Below are 22,599 nucleotides of genomic sequence, written 5' to 3' on the forward strand. Positions count from 1 at the left end.
GAGATATTTTATTTGTAAATAGAAGGAACTGATAAATCAAACAAGACAACTGCTTGAACTGGGAGAGTGCTGTAATTCCCAGAGAAGCTTGGCCAGGAACACAATAAGACACTAAAATGTACTGTCAGATGGACAGTGACCATCTTGAATGTTTCTGTAGGTTTTTCTAGATTAATTTGGCATAGCAATAGCTTCAGATCCTCATTCAGTAAAATGTAGTGTTTCATAGCTAAAGCCTTCTAACTGTTAAATACTTTTTAACTTTTTTGTTGGCGACATGGACAGTGGGGTTGAGTGCATTGATGACACCAAGCTGTGTGGTGCAGTCAACACGCTGGAGGGAAGGGATGCCATCCAGACGGACTGTGGCAGGCTTGAGAGGTGGTCCCTCAACTTGACAACCTTGAGAGATGGGAAGGTCAACAAAGCCAAGTGCAAGGTCCTGCACATGGGTTGGGCCAATCCCAAGCACAAATACAGGCTGGGTGGCAAATGGATTGAGAGCAGCCCTGAGGAGAAGGACCTGGGGGTGTTGGTGGATGAGAAGCTTAACATGAGCCAGCAATGTGGGCTTGCAGCCCAGAAAGCCAACAGTATCCTGGGCCACATCAAAAGAATCGTGACCAGCAGGTCGAGAGAGGTTATTTTGCCCTTCTGTTCTGGTGAGACCCCACTCCTGGAGTACTGCATTCAGCTCTGGTGTCCCCAACATAAGAAGGACATGGGGCTATTGGAGCGAGTCCAGAGGAGGGCCATGAAGATGATCAGAGGGCAGGAGCACCTCTTCTATGAAGACAGGCTGAGAGGGTTGGGGTGGTTCAGCCTGGAGAAGAGAAGGCTCTGGGGAGACCTTACTGCAGCCTTCCAGTATCTGAAGGGGCCTCCAGGAAAGCTGGAGAGGGACTGTTTACAAGGGTGTGGAGTGACAGGACAAGGAGTAATAGCCTTAAGCTGAAGGAGGGTCGATTTAGATTAGATATAAGGAAGAAATTCTTTACTGTTAGAGTGGTGAGGCACTGGAACATGTTGCCCAGAGAAGCTGTGGATGCCCCCTCCCTGGAAGTGCTCAAGGCCAGCTTGGACAGGGGAGGGTGTCCATGCCCACAGCCAGGTGGTTGAAACTAGATGATCTTTAAAGTCCCTTCTAACCCAAACCATTCTATGATTCTGTGATAAATTACTATAGGAGCCCTAACAGTAATCAAAATACAGTCTTCTGAATCCATATAGGGAAGGATCTGTTCATTGTATGTATGTACCAGTTCCTGTAGGGGAAACAGAGACTCTGCATTATGACCAGAGGCCCTCAACAGCTGTTCCTCCAACAGAAGAATTTAGAAGTGATTGGATCCCAGCCCAGCTGACTTACTTGTGCCAGCAAGTTCAACACCGTTGTCTGTCAGTGTTCCCTTTTGGAAGTCCTGTTTGTCTGCAGCTGGATCACCTTGAATTATGGAGCTTTGGAAATCTATCAAGGGATATCCAGTTCTGTTTCTTTTTTATTACTTTTCATGTGATGCCGGAGGCAGAACAAGAAAAAAAAGATTCTCTTTTGTGGCTTGGAGATCATAGAGGGAGTGTATACTTCTTATAATCTCTTGTAAGAAACTGTTGGGATACTCTGCCGTCCAGTTGTAGGCTTGAATTGTTGAAGACATCAGCAGTAGTTTCAACTGTTTCAAGTTCACTGTGGTAATACTGCTCAAGTTGTCTCCTCAATTCCTCAAAATTGGGGCGAGTTTATTCATCTTCTTGGCTCTTGTTTTCATTTGTTCAGTTATGAGACAAATATTAATAATGAAGACTGTTGCTATTAATAAGGAATTTTCTCCTTGTTTATTTTGTCATCGCATGGGCAGTATTGTCAAATATCTAGTGATCTGCTACAGCCCACCTTGCGTTTGATGACAATGCTAATCTGCGTAAAATGCTTCTCAAAGAGATCATTCCATTGATTTATGTGATCTTACAGTGTCATTCGTGAAGACCCTTAAGCACTTCAAAAAACAGAATAGGAGAATTGTTAGATTTGAGTTCCATGTTTTATACCAGTAAAGATTCTAGACTGCTGTGTGCTCCATTTATCTGTTAGCTTAATCAGAGTATGTCAGATATCCCTTCTTACTTGCCATGCATCTTGTCAGACTGTCAAGATGCCATTAATTGATATTTCCAGGCTCTGTGGAAGCACATCTGGATTATCTTCTGCAGAAGCTAAAATAGAGTAAAAATAGAGATCTCTTCTTTTCACATGCCTTTAAAGGGGATCCAGAAGTAACAACAGAAAGCAATGCAAGCATATGTTATGTTGCCAGGCAAGTTAGCACAACAGTTTTCATTTTATTGACAGAGGATTTGTATCTGGACTGATGGAGTCATGGCTGTCATTGCAAGGTTGCAGAATGCTTTAATGCCAGATAATCAGAAATTTCCTAGCCCTCTGCAACTGGATTTTGAAAAAGGTCTTCTGCAGGAAAATGTATCTTGAAATACTTCTTACTGACCCAAAGAGGAAATACTGTGCTCTACATCAGGGATTTGAACTTTGACTTCCTGCCCTGTTCCATCTCGCAGGTTGTTAAGGTATTTCTCGTTGATGTGAAGAATCCTGGGGAAAATACTGGTTTTCGACCTCAGTGCTGATTGTGGTCCAGCTTCGGTCAAGACAGCTTTTAATATGCTTATGTGATAAACCCTTCAGCTCAGCTCCCAGTCGTGTTGTATACTGTATTATATAAAATGTAAAAGAAACTTGGCACAAATATGTTCTGGCAGAGAAAATTGATGAGTTCAAGTCTAGAACATTATGAAAGAAAGCAGGTAAATCTCTGTTGGACTCAAAGTAATGAAAACATGGAGAAGGTTTTTGGTTTGGTTTGCCCAGCCTAGTGATCTTTAGAAGCCCTGATCTTTTTACTGTTTGGAACATCAAAAAAGTGATGGAACATCAAAAAAGTGATGGAACATCAAAAAAGTGATCAGCAGTTTGGATCTAGTATACTCTCCTGTCCTATAATTGGTCCTTTCTAGCAGCCCACCATAATGTTAGCTGGTATTGGTATCTATAAGTTGAGCTTAAGTGAAATACATCTAGAATTTGATAAGACAGAGTATAGGAAAAAGTCTGTTCTAGACTGAAGTTTCACCTTAATTGTTTCTTTCAAACTTTTAATAATGATTATGTCTGATTTTTTTCATATGGTGTTGATCTGTTATTTTAGGTTTTCTTTCCAAGTTACTTTCAAATTGGGAAACAAAACAGTCCATCCTTCCTGTTATGAGGATTCTGTAATTCTCCCTGAACAGTATAATGTCTTTCAAAAATGCTTCTTAGGCTGTCTTGGAGATGGAAATAAGGCTTACAACCGTGTGGATTCTTGGACAACTTCTGAGCATATCAGTGTGTCCTAGGTCATGTTATGAGATAGCTTATTGCATGTTGTCTGTTCCACTGGCATCTGTAGCCATGCACCATTCTTTTATTTTTAAATAAAAAAATTACACGTGGATCAGTTCACTTTCCTGATAGTTCTTAAGTGATGCCACAGTATTGCTTTCTGCTGTTAGCAAGCTGTCCTTTAAATAGTTAATGCTTTCTTAATTGCAGTGACTGCTTGCAGTCACCAAGCGAGTGCTTATCACTGAATGGACAGTTCAAGAAAGAACAGCTATTGCCCTCAGTTCTTCCATTTGTGAAGTATGCATGGATACCAACACTTGCAGCTCCTTTTGGTTTCTGTGGAGTCAAATATTGGATTGTGTATTAGCCCAATTCCTTTGCTGCCTTGTCTTTGGGAAGAGTAGCAAGATTTGGAAAGGACCCAGTGCACACTGCTAGTCAAAAAATAGACAGGAAGCTTGGTATATGCAAAACATTTATTTTGAAGATTTGCATGTATGTTAGGGGAAAGAGCACTCCACAGATAAGGGTGATGCACAAGAAGTAGGGGAGGAAAAACAGCTTTTGTTTTACAGCCTAGGTTAAAAGTGTGAAATTATGGAAATAACAACTTATCTGTCACATAAATGTAAACACGATTATGTTTAAAATTTTCTGAGGTATTTGCTAGGGCTGTTCAGTGAGAATTGGTAATTTTTTTTAATGTGTAACTTAAGAGAGGAGGGAATTTGCTTATCAGCTAAGTAGTCTTGAAAATTAGTAGCATTAGTGAAAACACGTATCCAGCTCAAGTGCTGGTTAGTGAAGGCTTGCATAGCACACAGTCTGTCAGTTGTTCTTGCATAGCACACAGTCTGTCAGTTGTTCTTCTGTCCCCTGTACAGTTCATGGAGGGAAAACTGTTTGATCCACTGCACTTCCCTAACCTGACTGAGTGTGAAGCAATCAGGACCTCATCTGAGCATTTGGCAGCTGTAGGAGAAAAGTTTGATGAACTCTGTTTACAGGGCAACAGGATACAGAAACTCGATCATGGAAAGCTCCTTATGGAAAGGAAGAGCTGGGACTGAAAACTATGATAGAGTGGCTGGATCACAATGGGGAAAGGGCCGGGAAGTAGGAAGCTGGGCAGATGGCAGTGAAGACTGGGAAGATAGGTAGTGTTTTATTGGAGAGCAAGAAGGCACTGTGGTTGTTGCGGAGAAATTTTGTGGTGGACTTAGTTGACTTGTCTTCTACAGGATCCTAGATTCATGTTGTGTTGTAAATGATGACATGCAACACTGCTCAATAGACTTTTTTAATAGTGGATTTTTTCTGTTCAGTTTTCTATAGCTTTTGTAAGTCAGAATTAACAAGATTAGCATTTTTCAACAAATAATCTTAGGTTCCCTCTCCATTCAATACAGAAAAAGGAAAAGTCCTTACTCTAAACTTTTGGAGGAACGTTTGCTTCCCATTGCCTATGGAAGTATTCTGGCAAGACCAGTCTTACAAGGCTTAAGTTAGATTTTCTGAATGTCCCCTTTTAGTGACAGAAGTAAAGTTAAACTTATATAGTCACCATGTTCAAATATTCCTATGCTGCAAATAGCTATCTTAAACATACAAGGTCCTTCAATTTTGCCAGCTTCTCTAAAGAATTTGAAAAGGCATCCTAAAGAATGGTTTCACTTTTAAATATAAGTTAAACATGAGTGGATCTAGTCTGTTCTACTTCAGCTTTCCTATGTAGAAGCAGCTCTTAGGAGGATGTGAGAATGCATTTAATTAATTTGAAGTGCTCAAGAATGTAGTGGAGTTGGAGCCTCGTGTACTGGAGTCTGAACTGACTTGTAATGCCAGAATGAGATCTTGGAGTTGTGCTAGAACTATGAAATACCAGCCAAATGCTCAGTGGTTATTGCATAAGCAGTTACTAGAGAAATTGTCAAGAACCCAACTGAGAATATAAATCCATTTCAATGGTTGTATGTGTGCAATTTTGATATTTCCATCTCAAAAAGAATATAACAGAATATAACAGAACTAGAAACTTGTGGGATCACTTATGTATGTGTGACAGTATTCAGCCTGAAAAAGATGATGCTGGGGATGATTGGGAATGGAGAGGTAAGAGAGTGAGAGAGATTTGCAAAATTCTGGAAGTGTGAAAAATGTAAGTTGGGAGTTGATTGTCTTTTCTACTACAGAAGCTGAGGACTTCATAAGAAATAACTGTGAGAAATAGTAAAATATGGAGCTCCTGGTTACAGAACGTTGTGGATGCTGGATATTTGTGGAATTACAACAGCGTTGGACAAACTGATGGAAGAACAACTTATCGAAGGTCATTAGATAAAAAAGAAAGGAGTTTTGGCTCAGAAGGTCCCTAGCACAAATTAGCAGGGGCTGTGTTACAGGAAAGTACCATTGTATACATAATTTTTCTTAAATTCTTCGCTAACCACTTGGTTTAGACCACTGTCTTGGACGAAGCGTATTTCCTTAAAAGTGATGTCAAAAAGAGAAAGATGGGTAGTAACTGAGCAGTCTTACATGGCTGTTGAACTGCTGCAGTAATGGAAGACTTGCTAGATTTCCTCCTAAACCCTTTTTTCTGTGGACTAAATGAGCCCAGTTATCTTAGTCTTTCTTCATGTGTTGTATGCTTCAGCCCTCTAACTGTCTTAGTACCCTATCGTAGGACTCTCATGAATGTGCTAATATCTCAGATGGAGGACCAAAGCTGGATGTGGTATTCTGGATGTGTGCTCAAAATTGCTGAGTAGAGGAGACTTACCTTTTCCCCTGATCTACTGCCTGTGTGATCCTCTGTGTGGTAACAGTTTGTCGCTGCAAGGATGCATTGCTGCCTCTTGTTCAGCCTGTCCATCAGGATTCCTAAGTTCTTTCTGTCGGTTTGCCACCTAAACAGTCGGTCCCCAGCTTCTATTGATGTATGGGGTTATGTTCCATACCGTGTGTAAGACCTTGCATTTGTCTTTGTTAGAGCTTCAGGAGCTTTGTGTCAAGCCACTTCTCTGGTTTTTTGAGATCCTTTTAAAAGGCAGCCCTGCCGTTTAAAGCATCAGTTACCCTTAGTAGCCTCCCATGTGGGTGTCATCCACAGTCTTGCTAAAGGTGCAGTCTGTCCCATCATCCAAGCCGTTGCTGAAGATAGCAAACCATATCAAGCTTTGCTGAATGCCACTCATAACTGGCTGCCAGGTAGGTGTCAAATCATTAACTACTACCTTTGTGCATGACAGTCTAGCCAGTTTTTCACTTGCCTTGTAGTCCACCAGTCTGCTTTTGAGAATCTGCTGCTTCTCCCAGCTTGATATTTTGGAAGCTCCTTAGAATATTTGGGCTTGGTGGGGAAGCTAAACCATTTCCTGCCAAACACTCTTGGGAGTTTAAAAAGTGCCATAACTGGAGATGTTTTCTCCTGTTACAGAGACTGCAGGATACATAATGGGTGAACTCAGATGCTCTAGCCACTTCAGTGACAAAAAGAGGAACTAGTGGTAAAATGTCATCTGGCAAGGTTCTTTGTTGTGAAATGCTGCGATGGGAATTGCTCTTGAAGAACGGGAACTTCCTGTTACTGTCTCTGGTTCTGGGTGGATGCTGTGTAATCTGTCTGTCTGACATTTGTGAAAGACAACTTTCCTTAAAATTTTTAATCATAGTTTTTCACTTTGAGAAAAAATTTGAAGAAGACACTGTCCTCTGTGAGATGTTTGCAGGAGGATTGCAGGGACTTAAATTTCCACAATTTACTGGGGTCTGCAGGAAGGGTATTAGAATACCTTGTGAAATCTTTCATAATTTGTTCTCAGGATAATGGTATAAAGCTCTGCGAGCAATTGCATTCTGTATGGCATACAAGGCAGCAGCAGTGTTAGATACATGGAGATCGGAAACAGCATAAAGAGCATGGGCATAAAATGCTTACCAGTGTCTTCCTGCTGATTCAGTCTCAGTTTAAGTTTGTAGAGTGGAAAAGGATCCTGTGCCTGCAAAGCTAGTGAAATATGAACTGCCTTGATCTCAGTGGGTTTTTGCTTATGTTCTGAAATCTTTTAAGTGTTAATGTTAGCTTCTGTTAGTAGTTGCTTGATCAGATGCATCTAGTTAATATTCATGTGGCAGTCTCCAATACTTAGGCCCAGATAACACATCTTCCTACTCTAATACAGATTGTTACAATCAGCTATCATGTAATGAAACTGATACTGAAACAGTTCTGCCCTGTTTGTTGCTAAAGGCAAAGATAAACTGTAGATCATGTCTTGTTCTTGATTAACTAAATGCAGTTTTGGCAAATGAGGGAGTTTAAAGGCACTTTGTGATATTAGGCTGGGTGCTTCTGCTTCCTTTAGCATTCTTGCTGTTCGGAGAACGTTTTTAGTTTTCTTTCCTGTTTCAGCTCTGAATATGTTTTTGCTTTATTCAATCATTTTGGACTTCTCTTCCAGGTGATGTGGCAGATGGAGGGCTGTGTGTATATAGTGAAATCTGAAAGAGAAAATGTTGCTTGGGTGTAGCTGGTTTAAGCTCTATTGTCTAAAATAGAAATTTGAACTTGTTTTCATCCAATAGATTCCTTTCCATCCTTTCCTAAAGTCTGAGAATGCTTTTGTTTTGGGAAAGGAGGGACCCATGGAGTGTCTTCATGGAGGCAGCAGAGTGCTGTGCTGAGGTGATGTTTAGAGCAAGTAAGGGGCTGGGCCTGGACCTGGAAGATAAAACTGCACTGCTAAAGTTTCCACTGAAGATGTAGGTGAGGAGGAGAAGAGGAGGAACGAGAAAGAATCTATAACTGACAAATTCTGTAATGATGAGCAGTCATGGCCTAGTTTGTCCATGCCTTAGCCGTCTTCTCATTACTGTGTTCCCAAATGTTCACAACCACCATGTCTTTATTTACTTTGGGAGCCACTGGTGTAAAAGAATTTAGAGACAGCTTTCTCCTTTTTAAACCAGACTTGCAGTGGTTTGCTTTTTGTCCTTTTCTGTGTGAATATGTTACCCTTTGCAACTAATCCATAGTTGTGATTTTATGTAGTATTAGTTCAAAATAGTTTCCTGCAAATATAGCAAGTTAAGACAGCAAGTTGAACTTTAAGACAGTTTTGGGGTTTTTATTATTTGCACTGTAGAACTTCCTCAAACGAAGTGTTCTGATATGCTTGCCTTGGCAAACTTGTGTTAGTTAGGTAGCATACAATGAGACGTTATCCTTGCTAACTGGATTTTTCAGTTGGTTTTGTGATTATGTGAAACGTTAGCAATAGGAAAGGCACCTGCCTTGCAACAAATGAGAACAACTGATACATTTTTTATTTTACTTTAATCCCAGGTACATGTGGAAAATGTGTGAGAAGTAGCTGGGCAATATTCTGGCAAGAAGCATTTTTGTCTCTAATGGAAATGATAGTTTTGCTGTCTGCCAACCTGGCTTCTGGAAGGCAAATTTCACACTGCGTATTACCATGAGTGATAATATTTTCTAAAATTGAAGCTTTACATCCACACTTCACAATAGAAGGGGGAAAATTAAAAATTTATTTTTAATTCTAACAGTAGATTTTAAGGATTTCTGTGGTTGTACCATTCCCTTCTCTTGAGTTTTTGGATTCTCTTGCCTTTAAATAGCTTGATGTTCAAATCTAATGCTACAAAGTTAATGGGATAGATAGGGCTTTTGATCTCGTGAAATTTTATCCATTTAGTTTTCCATGGTTGCAGTATTTTGAAATGAGTACCAAGATATTGTTTGGATATTCTAGTTTAAATTGGAAGTGCAAAAACTGGTATCAGTGCACGTAATGTGTGTGTTTTGCTGAGCTGATGGGATTTCTATTTCTCAAAAAATGTTACTTCTTAATCTAAAGAATTAGATAGTTGCATTCATAGATCAAAGTTATGGATGTCCCTTTAGATATTTTATTGGTCTTGGATCTTAGCATTGTAGAATTAGTGCTATGATGTGTGTGTTTACCACTCTCACTTTATAGCTGCAGAGAAAAGTGTTAATGTAATTTAGAAACTATTTGGGTTTTTTGCATGCTGTGCATTGGGAGCTTCTTGTCAAGGGAATTACTGACTTTGTGATATGTTTTAGTGCCACTCCTGGCTTGCAGTTTTCAAGGCGAATTAACTTTTTTTCAATATTAGAAAATATCAAAGTTGTTACTATCAACATTAACCTACATCTTTTCGTGGTGGTGGCCATGCATATTCAGGTGGCAGCCACTTTCTCTTAAGCTCTAAAGCTTTGAGGCTAAGGCTATCTATAGCAGAGAAATGGAGACAAGGTTTTAATTCTTCTACTTCTTGGAACACAAGGCTAATTCTCTTAATTAATTTGGTTCATCTTATTGCCTGCAGGCAAGGGGGCACAGTAGATGCTGCTTAGACTGTTACGTATTCTCCAAACGAGTTTGTCTTCTGTAATATTTTCTGTAGGTCAGATTTTGATCACAGGAAATTGCTGATCTCTGTTCTGTATTGTTTGAAACAAGGCAGAGGGGGAATGTTCCTTTTCTCATAGTCTTCATTTTTGCAATCTGATGTTTATTTGCTTTTGTTTTAAGTTTTCAGGTTGCTAGTTCTAAGGTTGTTACAGATAACATACCACAACTAGTATGCTGTTGGGCTTGCACTTCTTGCATGCTAGCAGCTGGCCATGTTTCCTTATAGGAACTGACAAAAGGCTTAATGATGACTTCGTGAGTTGCTTTGTTTTTAGTCCTAGACAGTAAGCCATAGATACTGGGAGAAGCTAAGATCCACTGTGCCAGGACTGAAAAGCAAAATTGTTAAAAACTTTGAATGACTATTTCTCCTTCCACCACCCAAAGCAAGTTACAGCTGAAGGAATTAGGGCTAAAATGAGAATAACAATTAGATTTTGATGATCTGGCTTAAGTGATTTAGTGGGTTTATGTGAAACTTTTGAATGGTGATTTATGAAGATCTGAATCACTATTAACTGCTAGTAAACTTAGTCAGGCTGGACAGGCAGGTTGTAATGCTCTAGTGCCACCAGTAGGTTTTTCAAAGGATATTGGTCAGAGTCCTTTGGCACATTGTAAAACGTTGATCCTGAGTTAGAAAGGACTCTTCTGCCAATGCTTTGAGGATAATTAAACTTTTTTAGACGTTTCTTCTGCAATGGTGACTAGTAAATTCTTTAGTTTCCTGGTTTTCAACCTACTGTTTTAATCATATGGCCAGCCATATGTGAACTATGATATAGTTTGTAACTAGTAGTAGAACCATCTTGAAATGTGTTTTCTAAACTTCAAAATTAAACTCCTCTAAGCTTGCAAAATAGCTTGTCAACAGTTCAGATGCTATTCAAAGTGTAAACCAGGCAGTTGCAGAATGTGTTTCACAGGGTGTTGGAATGACACTAAATAATTGAATCATTTCCTTGAAGCTCCATCAACTTAGGCTAAGGGAGCTTGTTTTGGTTTTATGTGCTTTGAATAAGATACAACTGGCATCTGTAAATAAGTTTCTAGAGATAGTTTGGCCAAAGTCTTTCTGTCAATGTAACCAACCAAAATAGTAACCAGTGCAGTGAGAATCACGACTGTTAGGCAGTATATTTATTGTGCTGAGGCAATATATTTATTGTGCTGTAGTTATAACATTTTGTTTTGTTTCTTAATGCAGCAGAAATATTACGTTAATTAGGCATGTTATCTACCTCATTAGCAATCTTCATTGCCTTCTGAAAGTTTGGACTACTTACACAGAGGATATTAGTTTGCTGTTTAGTGGTTTAGACATGAGATTTCACTAACTTCACTACAGAAATGATAAAATAATAATGCTGTAGCCTGGAAAACCACTAGGGCTGGGGCTCCTACAGGCTGCTGAACTCCTAGTCATAGGGCTTGAGCATACTCCTCTGCTTGACAGGAAACAAGGAAAGTGGAAAAGAGCGTTCATGGTGTTGGCGCTGCCAGAAAAGGGGAGCTGCTTTTCCCATTTCCTCTGGGAAGGAGGAGGAGAGAAGTGATGGGTTAAAGAAAGTGTCCTGTAGTGATCCGTCACTTGGATCACACTGAATAGACTGCAAACACCATGTGAATTTATGGAGTTTAGTTTAGGACATCAGATACCTTTCAGTTTATTTACATAATAGTTTCCAGTACATTGTTGAAACTAGTACTTTTAAAGATGTTGAAACTTGTATTTGAATTTTTGTCAAAACCGTTATTTTTCTGTAGAATGACTTCCTTGTCTGCAGCTGTGTTGTCTGTAGAAATTCTTGTGTGAGGAACTCCAATGTATTGGCAAAAATACAGTTTGAAACTAGTTGATTTGCCATTCAGAGGACCCTTTTTTGTTGAGCTAAGACTAACAGCTTCACAACTATCAAGTGATTCCAGGGCTCTTGAAGTGTTAGAGCAATTGACTGTTAGAGCAATGATTACAATTGCAGTATTCTTCATGCAGGCAAAGGCATATGTCCTATATTTTGAGAGTATATGAGTCATTGTTTCCAAAATTTTGGTGAGAAGGGCAGCTGACAACTATTCTTAACCTGGGTTTTGGAGAGAGGATACAACAAATGCAATGTGGTCAGATTGATGTGCCCTATATTTGAAGAAGTTTTAATTTCCATTTAGCTATATCAATGTGTGAAGATGACAGAATTATGTAGCTGTCTTTATCTGGATGCTTTATCTGGATGCTAGCTACCTAAATTGTGAATTTTAATTATTCATAATAAAAACAGTATCCAGTGTCTGAGGAAAGAGGACACAGGGACTGAGGAACAGGGACGGGACTTGATTAATGCGAAATTTAATGAAACTCCTGTTCCTGTGCAACAAGAAGAGACCTATGTTGACGATTCAGCTATTTCAGCTTTGCCCTTTGGATGATGTGTCCGTATACCTATGACATACATATGGTCTGATTCTGTAGCAGCAGCTTTTACTTTCTGTGAATTAAAGCAATTTGCCTTCTACACAGATAGCATATTAAGTGGATTTACTTTTACAATCCATCCAGCCTTAGACACATAATAATGTCAAGTAACATTAAACATTTCTGGGGATAATATCCCTTGCTGCAGCCTTTCCTTATTTATCTGCTGACAGTCTTCCTCCGCCCCCATCAAACTTCTCTAACCTGTTACTGACATCACGTGTACAGCGCCGAGCAGAAATAAACTACCTTAGTGTCTCAAGGAACACGTGTAGCATTGGCACGTGTTACCTGCTATATTTAGTTTTCAGAAATTTGAGTATTGTTTTGCTTGATGAAATGGTGTTAATCAGCCTTAATGGTAGTTAAGCAATTTTGTCTTAATTTTCATGCTGATTTGTACAATTGAATTCTTATTATTGATTGTCAGCTAGCATCAAGTACATCAGGCATCTACATTAGGCTTGAAAACACTAGTTTAGGTCTCCTGGGAGGAGCAAGACTTGAATGATGGCTTCCATTGTAGGAATAAAATGGTTATAGTTGTTGACGGGATGTGTAGATTTTGTTTGTTTGTGTTTTAATGTAGGAAATATAAAAAGTTTGGTGAAAGTTGTGGTAGCTAAAATGCTAGTTTTTGATCATCTCAAGAAGTAAAGATTTTGCTGAAGTGTTGCATTACTTTCCAGCACAGATATTAAAGGTCTTTTATAAAAGCTGTTTTCTAATCGGATCTTGTTTTTTGCCTTTCCCTTTATAGCTAAACCAGGTGGACGGGTGAAATGTCAGTATATTTCTGCTGTGGATAAAGTGATCTTTGTGGATGATTATGCAGTAGGATGTAGGAAAGATCTCAATGGCATCTTACTGTTAGACACAGCTCTGCAAACGCCTGTTTCAAAACAAGATGACGTGGTTCAGCTTGAATTGCCGGTTACAGAGGTAAGATGTGGAGAGGGAGGAAAAAAAGAGTATGTATTGTCAGAAATACTGAAACCAGACGTTTGACCCTGAGTTTCTAGTGTGACATTAACAGCATGTAATGGAAAGTTTCTTAATTATTAGCTGTCATAGGGCAATAGCTTTTTGCAGTTATCTGTATCTCAAATAAGAGCTCGCCTCATCAGGAGCACATTATTTCAGATGAAAGAGCTTTTTAGTGACCAGAAATAAGGACTTGTTTCCAGAGCTTTGTCAGCGCTTATGAACAGAATCTATATGCACTTCTAGAAAGTCAGTCTGAGCTGCTAGGCATCCTTGAATTTTTTTGTTTTACGCTTTCAGGGAAAAAAGACAATTAAAATCGGCTAATATGGTATTGCTACATGTGAAAAATTAATGCTGGAATCTAACTTTTCTAGCTAGGTCTGTTGACATAATGAAACACTTTTTTTTTCTCTGCAAACCTGGCTACCCTTTTGTGTTTGGACTGTTGCAGCTGTAATGTGATTCCTCCTGTTTTGAGACCATGTAACCAAGCATGTAGTATCACTTTAAGGGAATCTAATGTATACATTTCTGCTTAGAGTGTAATGCTTAGGATTTTGTTGCATTTGTTTACTTTCAGGTAGCATAACATTTATTAGATGAGGTAGCATGTACATTCTTATTTTCAAATGTTGCCTAGTACGAGATAGCTAACAATTGCTTTTATTCTAAGGCAGTTGGTGTTGAGGAAAGTAGTTTTCACCTTTGGTAGTGGTCATAGAGTAGTAGACCTGGAAGTAAATCTGTACAACAATTTTAATTACAAGCAAGATTAATACTTTGTTTGGGAAAAACATAGAGCATCCACCAATGTTAATATTTAGAATAGTGCTTACAGTTGAAAAAACAAAATTGGACTACTAGATCCAGATTCGGAATGTTTAAAGCACTCTGAGAAAAGAGTGCTTCCCACTCATCTCTGTGGGAAATAAATTTAAATTGAATGATGTACCACCAACAAAAACTTATCCTGAGCATTGATTTAAAATATTTATGTGCTTTTGGAGTACTGAATAATAGGTGCTTATTATGAACGAAGAATGTGTGTTATATGTGAGATTTTAAACTACTTGTCTTGAGTAGGAGTAACAACAATAAAATGTTGCTTCATAGAAGTCTCCAAAGAGAGCTTTCCAGGTTCCTCAGGCTTGCTGCCACTGGCATCTTTTTTACACCCTTTGTGGGTAACTACAAAATCTTGGTACGTGTGGCTGAGCGTGAAGAGACTGACAGAGGTCAGCATTTCTTTTCATGAGTTTTGCTGTCGCTGTTTTGCAGTCTCACATGGTTCGATACAACCTCTAAGTTTGTGTCAGTTTTAGCTAAAGATTCTTTGGTTTTAAAGAGTTTACAGACCCTTATTGCAGGGTTAAAATAGAGCACTTCCCTGTACAGGTCCTTCCTGTAGAAAAAAAAAATCAGAAAATATAGTTCAGTAGGAACAGATTTGGGGAGTGCATGGCCAAACAAGTGAGATGGGAGGAAAAGCATGAGCAGTCTTCAGTTCATAGTTTTAATGTTAAAGAGGAGGTACCCAGACCTCAGAAAATTTTAGTAAATATTAAGGCAATATCATACAAATGCATCAGTCCACCTCTTTCATCATAGGAAGGTTAAGAACCTTTATCCAAGCAAGAGCCTTTATTTTTTGTTAATGGCTAGAACTTTTCTGCAAATTTTTGCACTTAATTTAAATAGTCTTTTTATATGATTGATCTGCTGGTAATGCAGTGCATCTTTATGCATTTTGAATCAGCAGCATTGACAAGTTATGATGTAGCGTCTCTGCTGTTTTTAGTTCCCCATAGAACACTGTAAACTTGTGAACTTCCATAATCTATCTGTTGCTCTTCCGTCATCTGCAAGAGACTTGGGAAGTATGAGATGCCACAAGAATTGTAATTGTCTTTTTATTGGAATCTGAGGAACAGGTACAGCCTTAGCTAGGGGACTGATTTGCTTTATTTTTATCTGTCTTGCCCTGAACTCCCCCAGGACATAACCAAGTGGGCATTTGGCCCATTCTGTTTGGAGCAGTTTACAGCTGTTTAAAGGACTGATTGGCCATTGCCCTTGGGAAGTAGGTCCCTGTGTTTTTAGCTTGAAAGATTTCATATAATATTTTTCAGATAGCCCACCTAACAACAGATACAGAATACTCTGTGCTTTGCACATAAAGAGTACCTTTAAATCTTACCTGTTGACATGAAGTTAGCAGACAGAATCATAGAATTGTTTTGGTTGGAAAAGATCTTTAAGGTCATCAAGTCCAACCGTAAACCTAACACTGCCAAGTCCACCACTAAACCGTGTCCTAAGCACCACATCTACACGTCTTTTAAATACCTCCAGGGATGGTGACTCAACCGCTTCCCTGGGCAGCCTGTTCCAATGATTGACAACCCTTTTGGTGAAGACATTTTTCCTAATATCCAGTCTAAACCTCCCCTGGCACAACTTGAGGCCATTTCCTTTTGTCTTAGAGAGACAAGCTAGAGACAGATGGGGACTTGGAAGGGAAAAAAGTCTATAAATGGATGTTTATAGTGTTCTTTTCTGGATGTGTTATTTCTGAGTTTTAAGAATTTCTAGATTCTAAACTAGCCTGTTTTTTTCTGCATCGTTTTTCAGCTTCATTATACTAGCATTGTAAGTAATTCTTGTCTATTTTCATTGCAGTGTTGTTTTTCTCATTATCATCTACTTTTTTTAAGATACAAAGCTACTCAGAAAAGTGTCAAGACTTTTTTCTTGCTCTCGCTTTTTGTCATACCACTGAATGAATCCTTTTGAACGGAAAGCATTGGGCAATAGATGACTTCTTTTTGCTTGGCTTTAATATATGTTCTGTTTTAATTGTTTATGTGACTGACTTGTTTAATGTTTGGTTATATTGCCCTTGAGGGAACTTGTAGTAATTACTGTCACTATTGCTGAAGTTTATCCACTGATTGACCTACAAAGTAAAATTTGGAACTGCTTACTCAACTCCGAGTCTTTTATGGGAATTATGCTGATATAATATATGATAAAGTACGATATGAAATACTGCATTTCCCAGAGTAATAAAACAGGTGTAATTCTTGTCTGTAGTTATGCAATGTGGATGCTAACTTTTCTTGCACATCTGCATTTTAGGCTCAGCAGCTGTTATCTGCTTGCATAGAAAAAGTAGATGTTTCTAGCACAGAGGGATATGACTTATTCATCACACAACTGAAGGATGGTTTAAAAAATACCTCACATGAAACAGCAGCAAATCATAAAGTTGCAAAGGTAAGAATTTGTCTCTGTGCTGTCTGATATGAATTCCAAAGTCTAATTTGCTTGGCTACTATTGAAGCACACAAAATGCTTGACTTAGTGTGGTGGATTTTGTTTGAAGAGGAGGGAATGTCTTATGTGTTCCTTAGTTCCTCTGTGAAGTTTCACTTGTTAAAAGAACAAACAAGGTTAGTTTATTAGTTAACCTAGTTAACAAACCCAGCTGAGCTTAAAATCTGGTTATTGTCTTTCATTGCATTATGTCCATGTTTCTTTTGTGTGTCTGTTCTTATATTATTTCTTGAAATCATGAGAGGGTGCAAGAGGTGCATTTGTTTTTGCTTTTGACACTTTTGTGATCTATTTGTTGTTTAGATGTTGCAAACTTAAAGTATAAACTAGATGGTTTTTTTTCTTAATTTAGTGGGCAACGGTTACGTTCCACCTTCCCCATCATGTTTTGAAGTCTGTCGCCAGTGCCATTGTAAATGAACTCAAGAAGATAAATCAAAATATTGCTGCCTTACCTGTAGCATCCTCTGTGATGGATAGGTTATCTTACCTCTTACCCAGCGCACGACCAGAACTTGGTGTGGGACCTGGTCGATCTGTGGACAGGTATATTAAGACAAAATAAATGATGAATTTCACCCCTTAGTTATATCAGAATAAGCTCTTAGATGGCTTGAAATTATTTGCCAAAGAAATTAGTCCTATTCTGTACTTTCTTGCTCTTATGCATACTGCTAATTAACTGTTTAATGCACAATGCACTGTACTTATTACTAAACTTAGAGAAACCTTTATGGGTGCCACAAGACTGTTTTGTTTAGATTCTGACTTGAATGCCAGGCAAATTGAATTCGCTTTGCTCTTAATCCCAACATAAACTTTCAGAAAAGTAATAATTGCAGCTCTAAATATAGGTCCGTAGGTGATACTGTAACATGTTAATGTGATGTGTTCACCTAGGCTTTACTCTTCATCATGTTTGATTATGGGTTTTGTCTGAACAGTCAGGTACATATGACTCGTTACTTAAGTTACTGCCTTTACTCAAACTAGTACTGAAACCTTACTGAGACTGCAGTGTTGAGATGTTCAGAAACTGCATAGCTTTAAAAGCATATGTATGCCTCTTGAATGCAAAGATAGAGCGTATGTACTAAGCTGCATCATGAAATCAATTCCTTTTCCTTCATACAAGAAGGAGTTTTGCGTTTTAGAAGTTTAGAAAGTTGTTACCTTTGCAGAGTATATATCATAGAATCATTGAATGGTTTGGGTTGGAAGGGACCGTAAAGATCATCTAGTTCCAACCCCCCTGCCATGGGCAGGGACACCTTCTACTAGACCGATATGCTACTTCTGAACTCTCTAGTCACCTGCTATGTGTTTGGGGTCAGAGAAAATTTTACCTCAGATTGTTGCTTCATCTCTTTCTGGTCCAAGTAATAACATGTACCCAAGTGAGTAACCTATTATTTTAACCTTCATAAGCCAAAACTAGTTAGAACACTGATAAATCTTCTAAGTCTATAAATTAATTCCTTCTTGAAAGTTTCTGTGCAAATACTATTTTGCAAGCATATTATACTTTCTTACAGCTCAAATAATTTAATAAAATTTATTTCATCTCTTACTTCCCCTCCCCAAGCCTCCAGGTCTATCTGTACCTCTCCATACTCTATTTCTGATTACAGTTCTCCGAGATCTGACTCTTAAGATAGTGTAATGTCAAGTTAAGATGGCCCTTATGTGGGTGTTGCAAGAATAGTTTACGTCCTTGCTAGGAAATGTTTAATATATCCATTCTCTTATACGACAGCAAAAATCTCCTGAAACCGAGGGACAGGAACAAGAAGTGAGGCAACTTTCCATCTAGTAGAACTAGTTCTTGGGATGATACTGAAGAACAAACTTCTGTCAAGGAAAAAGAAAAGCTGATAGTTGTTTCTTATGCACTATTTCAGATGAGGGACCTGCACTGAGTGAAGGTGGAAAAGAGAGGAGCTTCTTTTCTCTGTAGATGTTGAGTTGCAGAGGCGTTCATGTTTTGTGACTTAGTAGTTTATAGTTTTTAAGTATTGTAGTGTGCAGTGAATGACAAATGTTGGGGGATTTGTACCATGCATTCAGTTAAGCTTAAAATATCACTTTGGAGTATTTCTAAATATGCGTATTTATATCTATTCAACTAATAACACCAAATTTTTGCACAAGTTGTCATGTTAAAAAAAACAATTCTCTAGCAGTTCTGTTGGGCTAGATTCTGCATCTTCCCTAAATGCAGAGTAGCTTTGGATATCTGATGCATTTCTGCAGTTAGACCAAATAGGCTATCTGGAAGCTTATTGTATTAATCTTGCTTTTAAGGCCTGTAGGTTGTTGTATTGCTTTTGATCTTTTGTTGAGAATGTACTTTTGGCACTCGAGAGAACTTTGTAACTTTTCTGTAATTGTTAATGATAAGTTTTAGATCATTATCTGTGGTATTTCTAACGGTTACTAAAACATAGAATAAAAAAAGTAAACTATTTATGAGATATTTTCAAAGTGGCAGTTTTGGGTAATGTAGAACTTTTCACCTTTCTAGGTCTTTGATGTATAGTGAAGCTAACAGACGGGAGACATTCACTTCGTGGCCTCATGTGGGTTATAGGTGGGCACAGCCAGATCCTATGGCTCAAGCTGGGTTCTATCACCAGGTAAAAGGTTTGATTGTTCTTAGTATTTGTTTCTTAGGTGAAGGTTTGGGGAGCAGGGGAAAAAGTCTTTATTTATTTTTATTGTATGGATTCTTCCAGTGATGCAAAAACCATAATAAAAAAGTTTGTCCTTCAGCTCTTTTTTTTAAGTTTCAGGGGTTTTTTCCATGCCTTGAGGTTGCTTCTTTTTTTGTCCAGATCACAGAAAATATTGTTCTGACCTTCAACATATGAAACACTTTTAAGTATCAAATTGGTCTGAGTTAAGCAACAATAACAAAGATGAAGTTGGTTGTTACATAGAGTCTCTCTTTATCCTTGTTAGGTTGTTGAGTAAATGTCTTTTTGTATTGTAAGTAAAGCAAAAAAAAGCACTAAGTTTGACATCAGAGTTTTCTAACTATGCTTTCCTAGTGGGACTTAAACAATATTGTAACAAACAATGGCCCTACATCACATTACTAAATTATTAAGCTTAGTGAATAAATACAACCTTGACACTTTATTCCACTACTTTTGCTTATTTCCATTTTTCATTCTTTGAAATTATTTCTACCGTAAAAAATTATTTATGGTATGGATGTAGATAACGATGGCTAGGCAGTGTGTATCATTTGACATCAATATTGTCTGCCTCATTTTGTCAACTGCAAAGCCTGATAGGCGCAAGTGGATAAAGTTTTTGGAGGATTTCTTAAGCTTGTTAAGAAAGGCAGGGAATTCGTATGTTAGAATTGCATCTGCATATTCCCAAGCATATCTCAGTGACTTGAAATGTGGTCATGAAAATGATCAATTTTAAGAGAATGGAAATTTCCATTCTTTTTCCTCTGTCACTCCAGCTAGTAACAACTGTTCTTTACAGAGGAGTGATACAGAATGCTTTATATTCCAGCAAATTGAGGGCATGATAGGAAATATTTGTTTAACCTGTCTTTTTCCAGACATGCGGATGTACAGTTACTCTGCTGAGGTTCTAAATTTTTTGAACCTTGTGAACTTTTTCCAGAGGAAAAAAAGCTTTAGCAGTGATGCTGACTTCTGTTCTGTTTTATGTCTATGTGGTTTTTATCCAGTGGCTTGCACAGGTGTTGCTTCTGAATCTCTTCTGTAGTAATGTGGTGTATCCTTTTTTTTTTTAATGTGAAATACTGCCACTTTATAGTATGTATTTTGTGGCGTTTTATAAGTTTGATGTGGTGCTTTGCTATGCCACTAGAGAAAGGAGAGGGCTTGATCACCTAGTTAAAGTGTTTTGTAGTACATAGCTATATAAATTTCAAGCATTTCTTCTTTTTGTTATAGCCTGCTTCATCAGGAGATGACAGAGCCATGTGCTTTACCTGTAGTGTGTGTTTGGTATGCTGGGAGCCTACAGATGAACCTTGGTAAGTTCAAAGATGTTTGGAGTAGACTTAATTTTGTGCTGAAGAGGTTAGAAATCTTTGGAGGACAAAGATCAACGTTACCTCGATGGGATTTCTGGTGAGTTTAGGGAGTGTCACTGACAAGAGTGGATTTCCAGAATGATTCCATGGAACAAACCACAAAATAATTCCCTGTACTGTGTCAAATTTCTATATAATACTAAACCCAAGAAACTGTAGTAGGTTTTATTTCTTAATTCTGATTTGCTATTTCATTTCAAATTGTTCCATGGAAAAGATGGCAGCCAACATGTCTTTGCAGGAATCTAAACTCAGTCTTCTGTATAATTGTGACTAGAACACATCTTTTTTTAAGTTCTTAAACTGCAATGGACCTGCAGTGCATATTTGCCTTTTATGTGAAGTTACAAGATCCATTCCTAGTTTCCTGAATCAGCTAAAATGTGCATAGTGACAGAAATGCAAGACCTTATATTGATTTTAAAAGTATTCTTAACATATTTAATCTGCACTTTTCTTCATGATGACATGATGGGCTGCTGTCTATAAAGCAATTATTTTTTTAAATGGACTAATTATATTAAGAGCACTGTGTGTAGATTCTTCCATTTGAATGTGAATATCCATTCAGTGATCAAAGGCTTTAATACAGTCTGCTATTGAGAAACAGCAGAGAAAGTTGCGTTAGTAACTTCAGAACTCTCTTGTATGGTTGACTGCAATACAGTTCAAACAGTTCAGTTTCAGCTTCACTTCAAGGGCTGCGTTTGTATATGATGTGTATATTTTTCACAGTAAGAAATCAATGTTTGCTATGTTTGTTTTTAATATGAAAAGGTCTGAACATGAGAGACATTCCCCAAACTGCCCATTTGTCAAGGGTGAGCACACTCAGAATGTACCTCTTTCAGTCACGCTGGCAACAAGTCCAGCACAATTTCCCTGCACAGATGGCACTGACAGAATAGCCTGCTTTGGATCTGGAAGTTGCCCTCATTTTCTAGCTGCTGCAACAAAACGAGGAAAGATCTGCATATGGGATGTTTCCAAACTTATGAAGGTATACAATATAAACAACCAGTTTTTATTAACTAATTACTGATTAAGCATATCTTGATTTAAATCAAAGGCCTCTTCTGTTTTTTCTTGTTATTTCTCAGGTCCACTTAAAATTTGAGATCAATGCATATGATCCGGCTATTGTGCAGCAACTTATGTTATCGGGAGAACAGAGCTCAGGGGTTGACTCAAGGAGACCAACGCTAGCATGGCTAGAGGATTCATCTAGCTGCTCAGATATACCAAAATTAGAAGGAGACAGGTATGCCAATCTACAAAATTAGAAATATGAAATGCTGCTGTGTTAGTGGTAAATGCCGTTTAGTTAAGTCATGCTTTGTGAAACATAAGATTGATAAGATTTATTTTTTTATTCAGATTTTTTTTAAATCCCTGTATATCTGTACACAATTCAAAACTTAAAAAACAATAATCTAAATTTCTGTCTTCAAAGTCAGTTCCATTTTATTCCTGCTGTTTCAGTTTTTATACTCTGCTAACAGAGAGATACCAAATCTCATTGCTGCCTTATGCTGATATTCCAGAGGCAGAGAAAAAACAGGAAGGAATATAAGTTTTGAAACAGCTTTTCATTTTAGTTACAGATTATGCTTTTCAGTTTTTGAAAATAAAGGCTACTCGTGGACTTCTGGAACATGCATTTTTCTGATTGCTTCTCCGTAATTTCTGGTTATGTCATTCTGAAAATAAATTATGTGGCTGCGCTAGGAATTGCTTTCATTTTGTACCTTTAACACATGCATACAGGCTCTAAACAATTAGACAGTCCTATCACAAGCTTTTAGAGGGTACGCCAGTACTTAGACAGTCTCATGTGAGAAAAAGCAGTATTCTT

General features: G+C 38.1%; 1 protein-coding gene across 2 annotated transcripts in view; it reads left to right on the forward strand.

Annotated features, from left to right (window-relative positions):
• Nucleotides 1-22,599, forward strand: part of BIRC6 (baculoviral IAP repeat containing 6) — a 184,833-nt gene that overhangs the window by 3,856 nt on the left and 158,378 nt on the right. For both annotated transcript variants that reach the window (XM_075748914.1, XM_075748915.1), the window contains exons 2-8: nt 13,098-13,279; nt 16,463-16,600; nt 17,013-17,206; nt 19,185-19,296; nt 20,602-20,684; nt 21,522-21,744; nt 21,845-22,005. In XM_075748914.1, the coding sequence (XP_075605029.1) occupies nt 13,098-13,279; nt 16,463-16,600; nt 17,013-17,206; nt 19,185-19,296; nt 20,602-20,684; nt 21,522-21,744; nt 21,845-22,005 (1,093 nt within the window). The remainder of the gene's footprint in view (nt 1-13,097; nt 13,280-16,462; nt 16,601-17,012; nt 17,207-19,184; nt 19,297-20,601; nt 20,685-21,521; nt 21,745-21,844; nt 22,006-22,599) is intronic.

Source organism: Balearica regulorum, chromosome 3, assembly GCF_011004875.1.
Source record: "Balearica regulorum gibbericeps isolate bBalReg1 chromosome 3, bBalReg1.pri, whole genome shotgun sequence".
NCBI lineage: Eukaryota > Metazoa > Chordata > Aves > Gruiformes > Gruidae > Balearica > Balearica regulorum.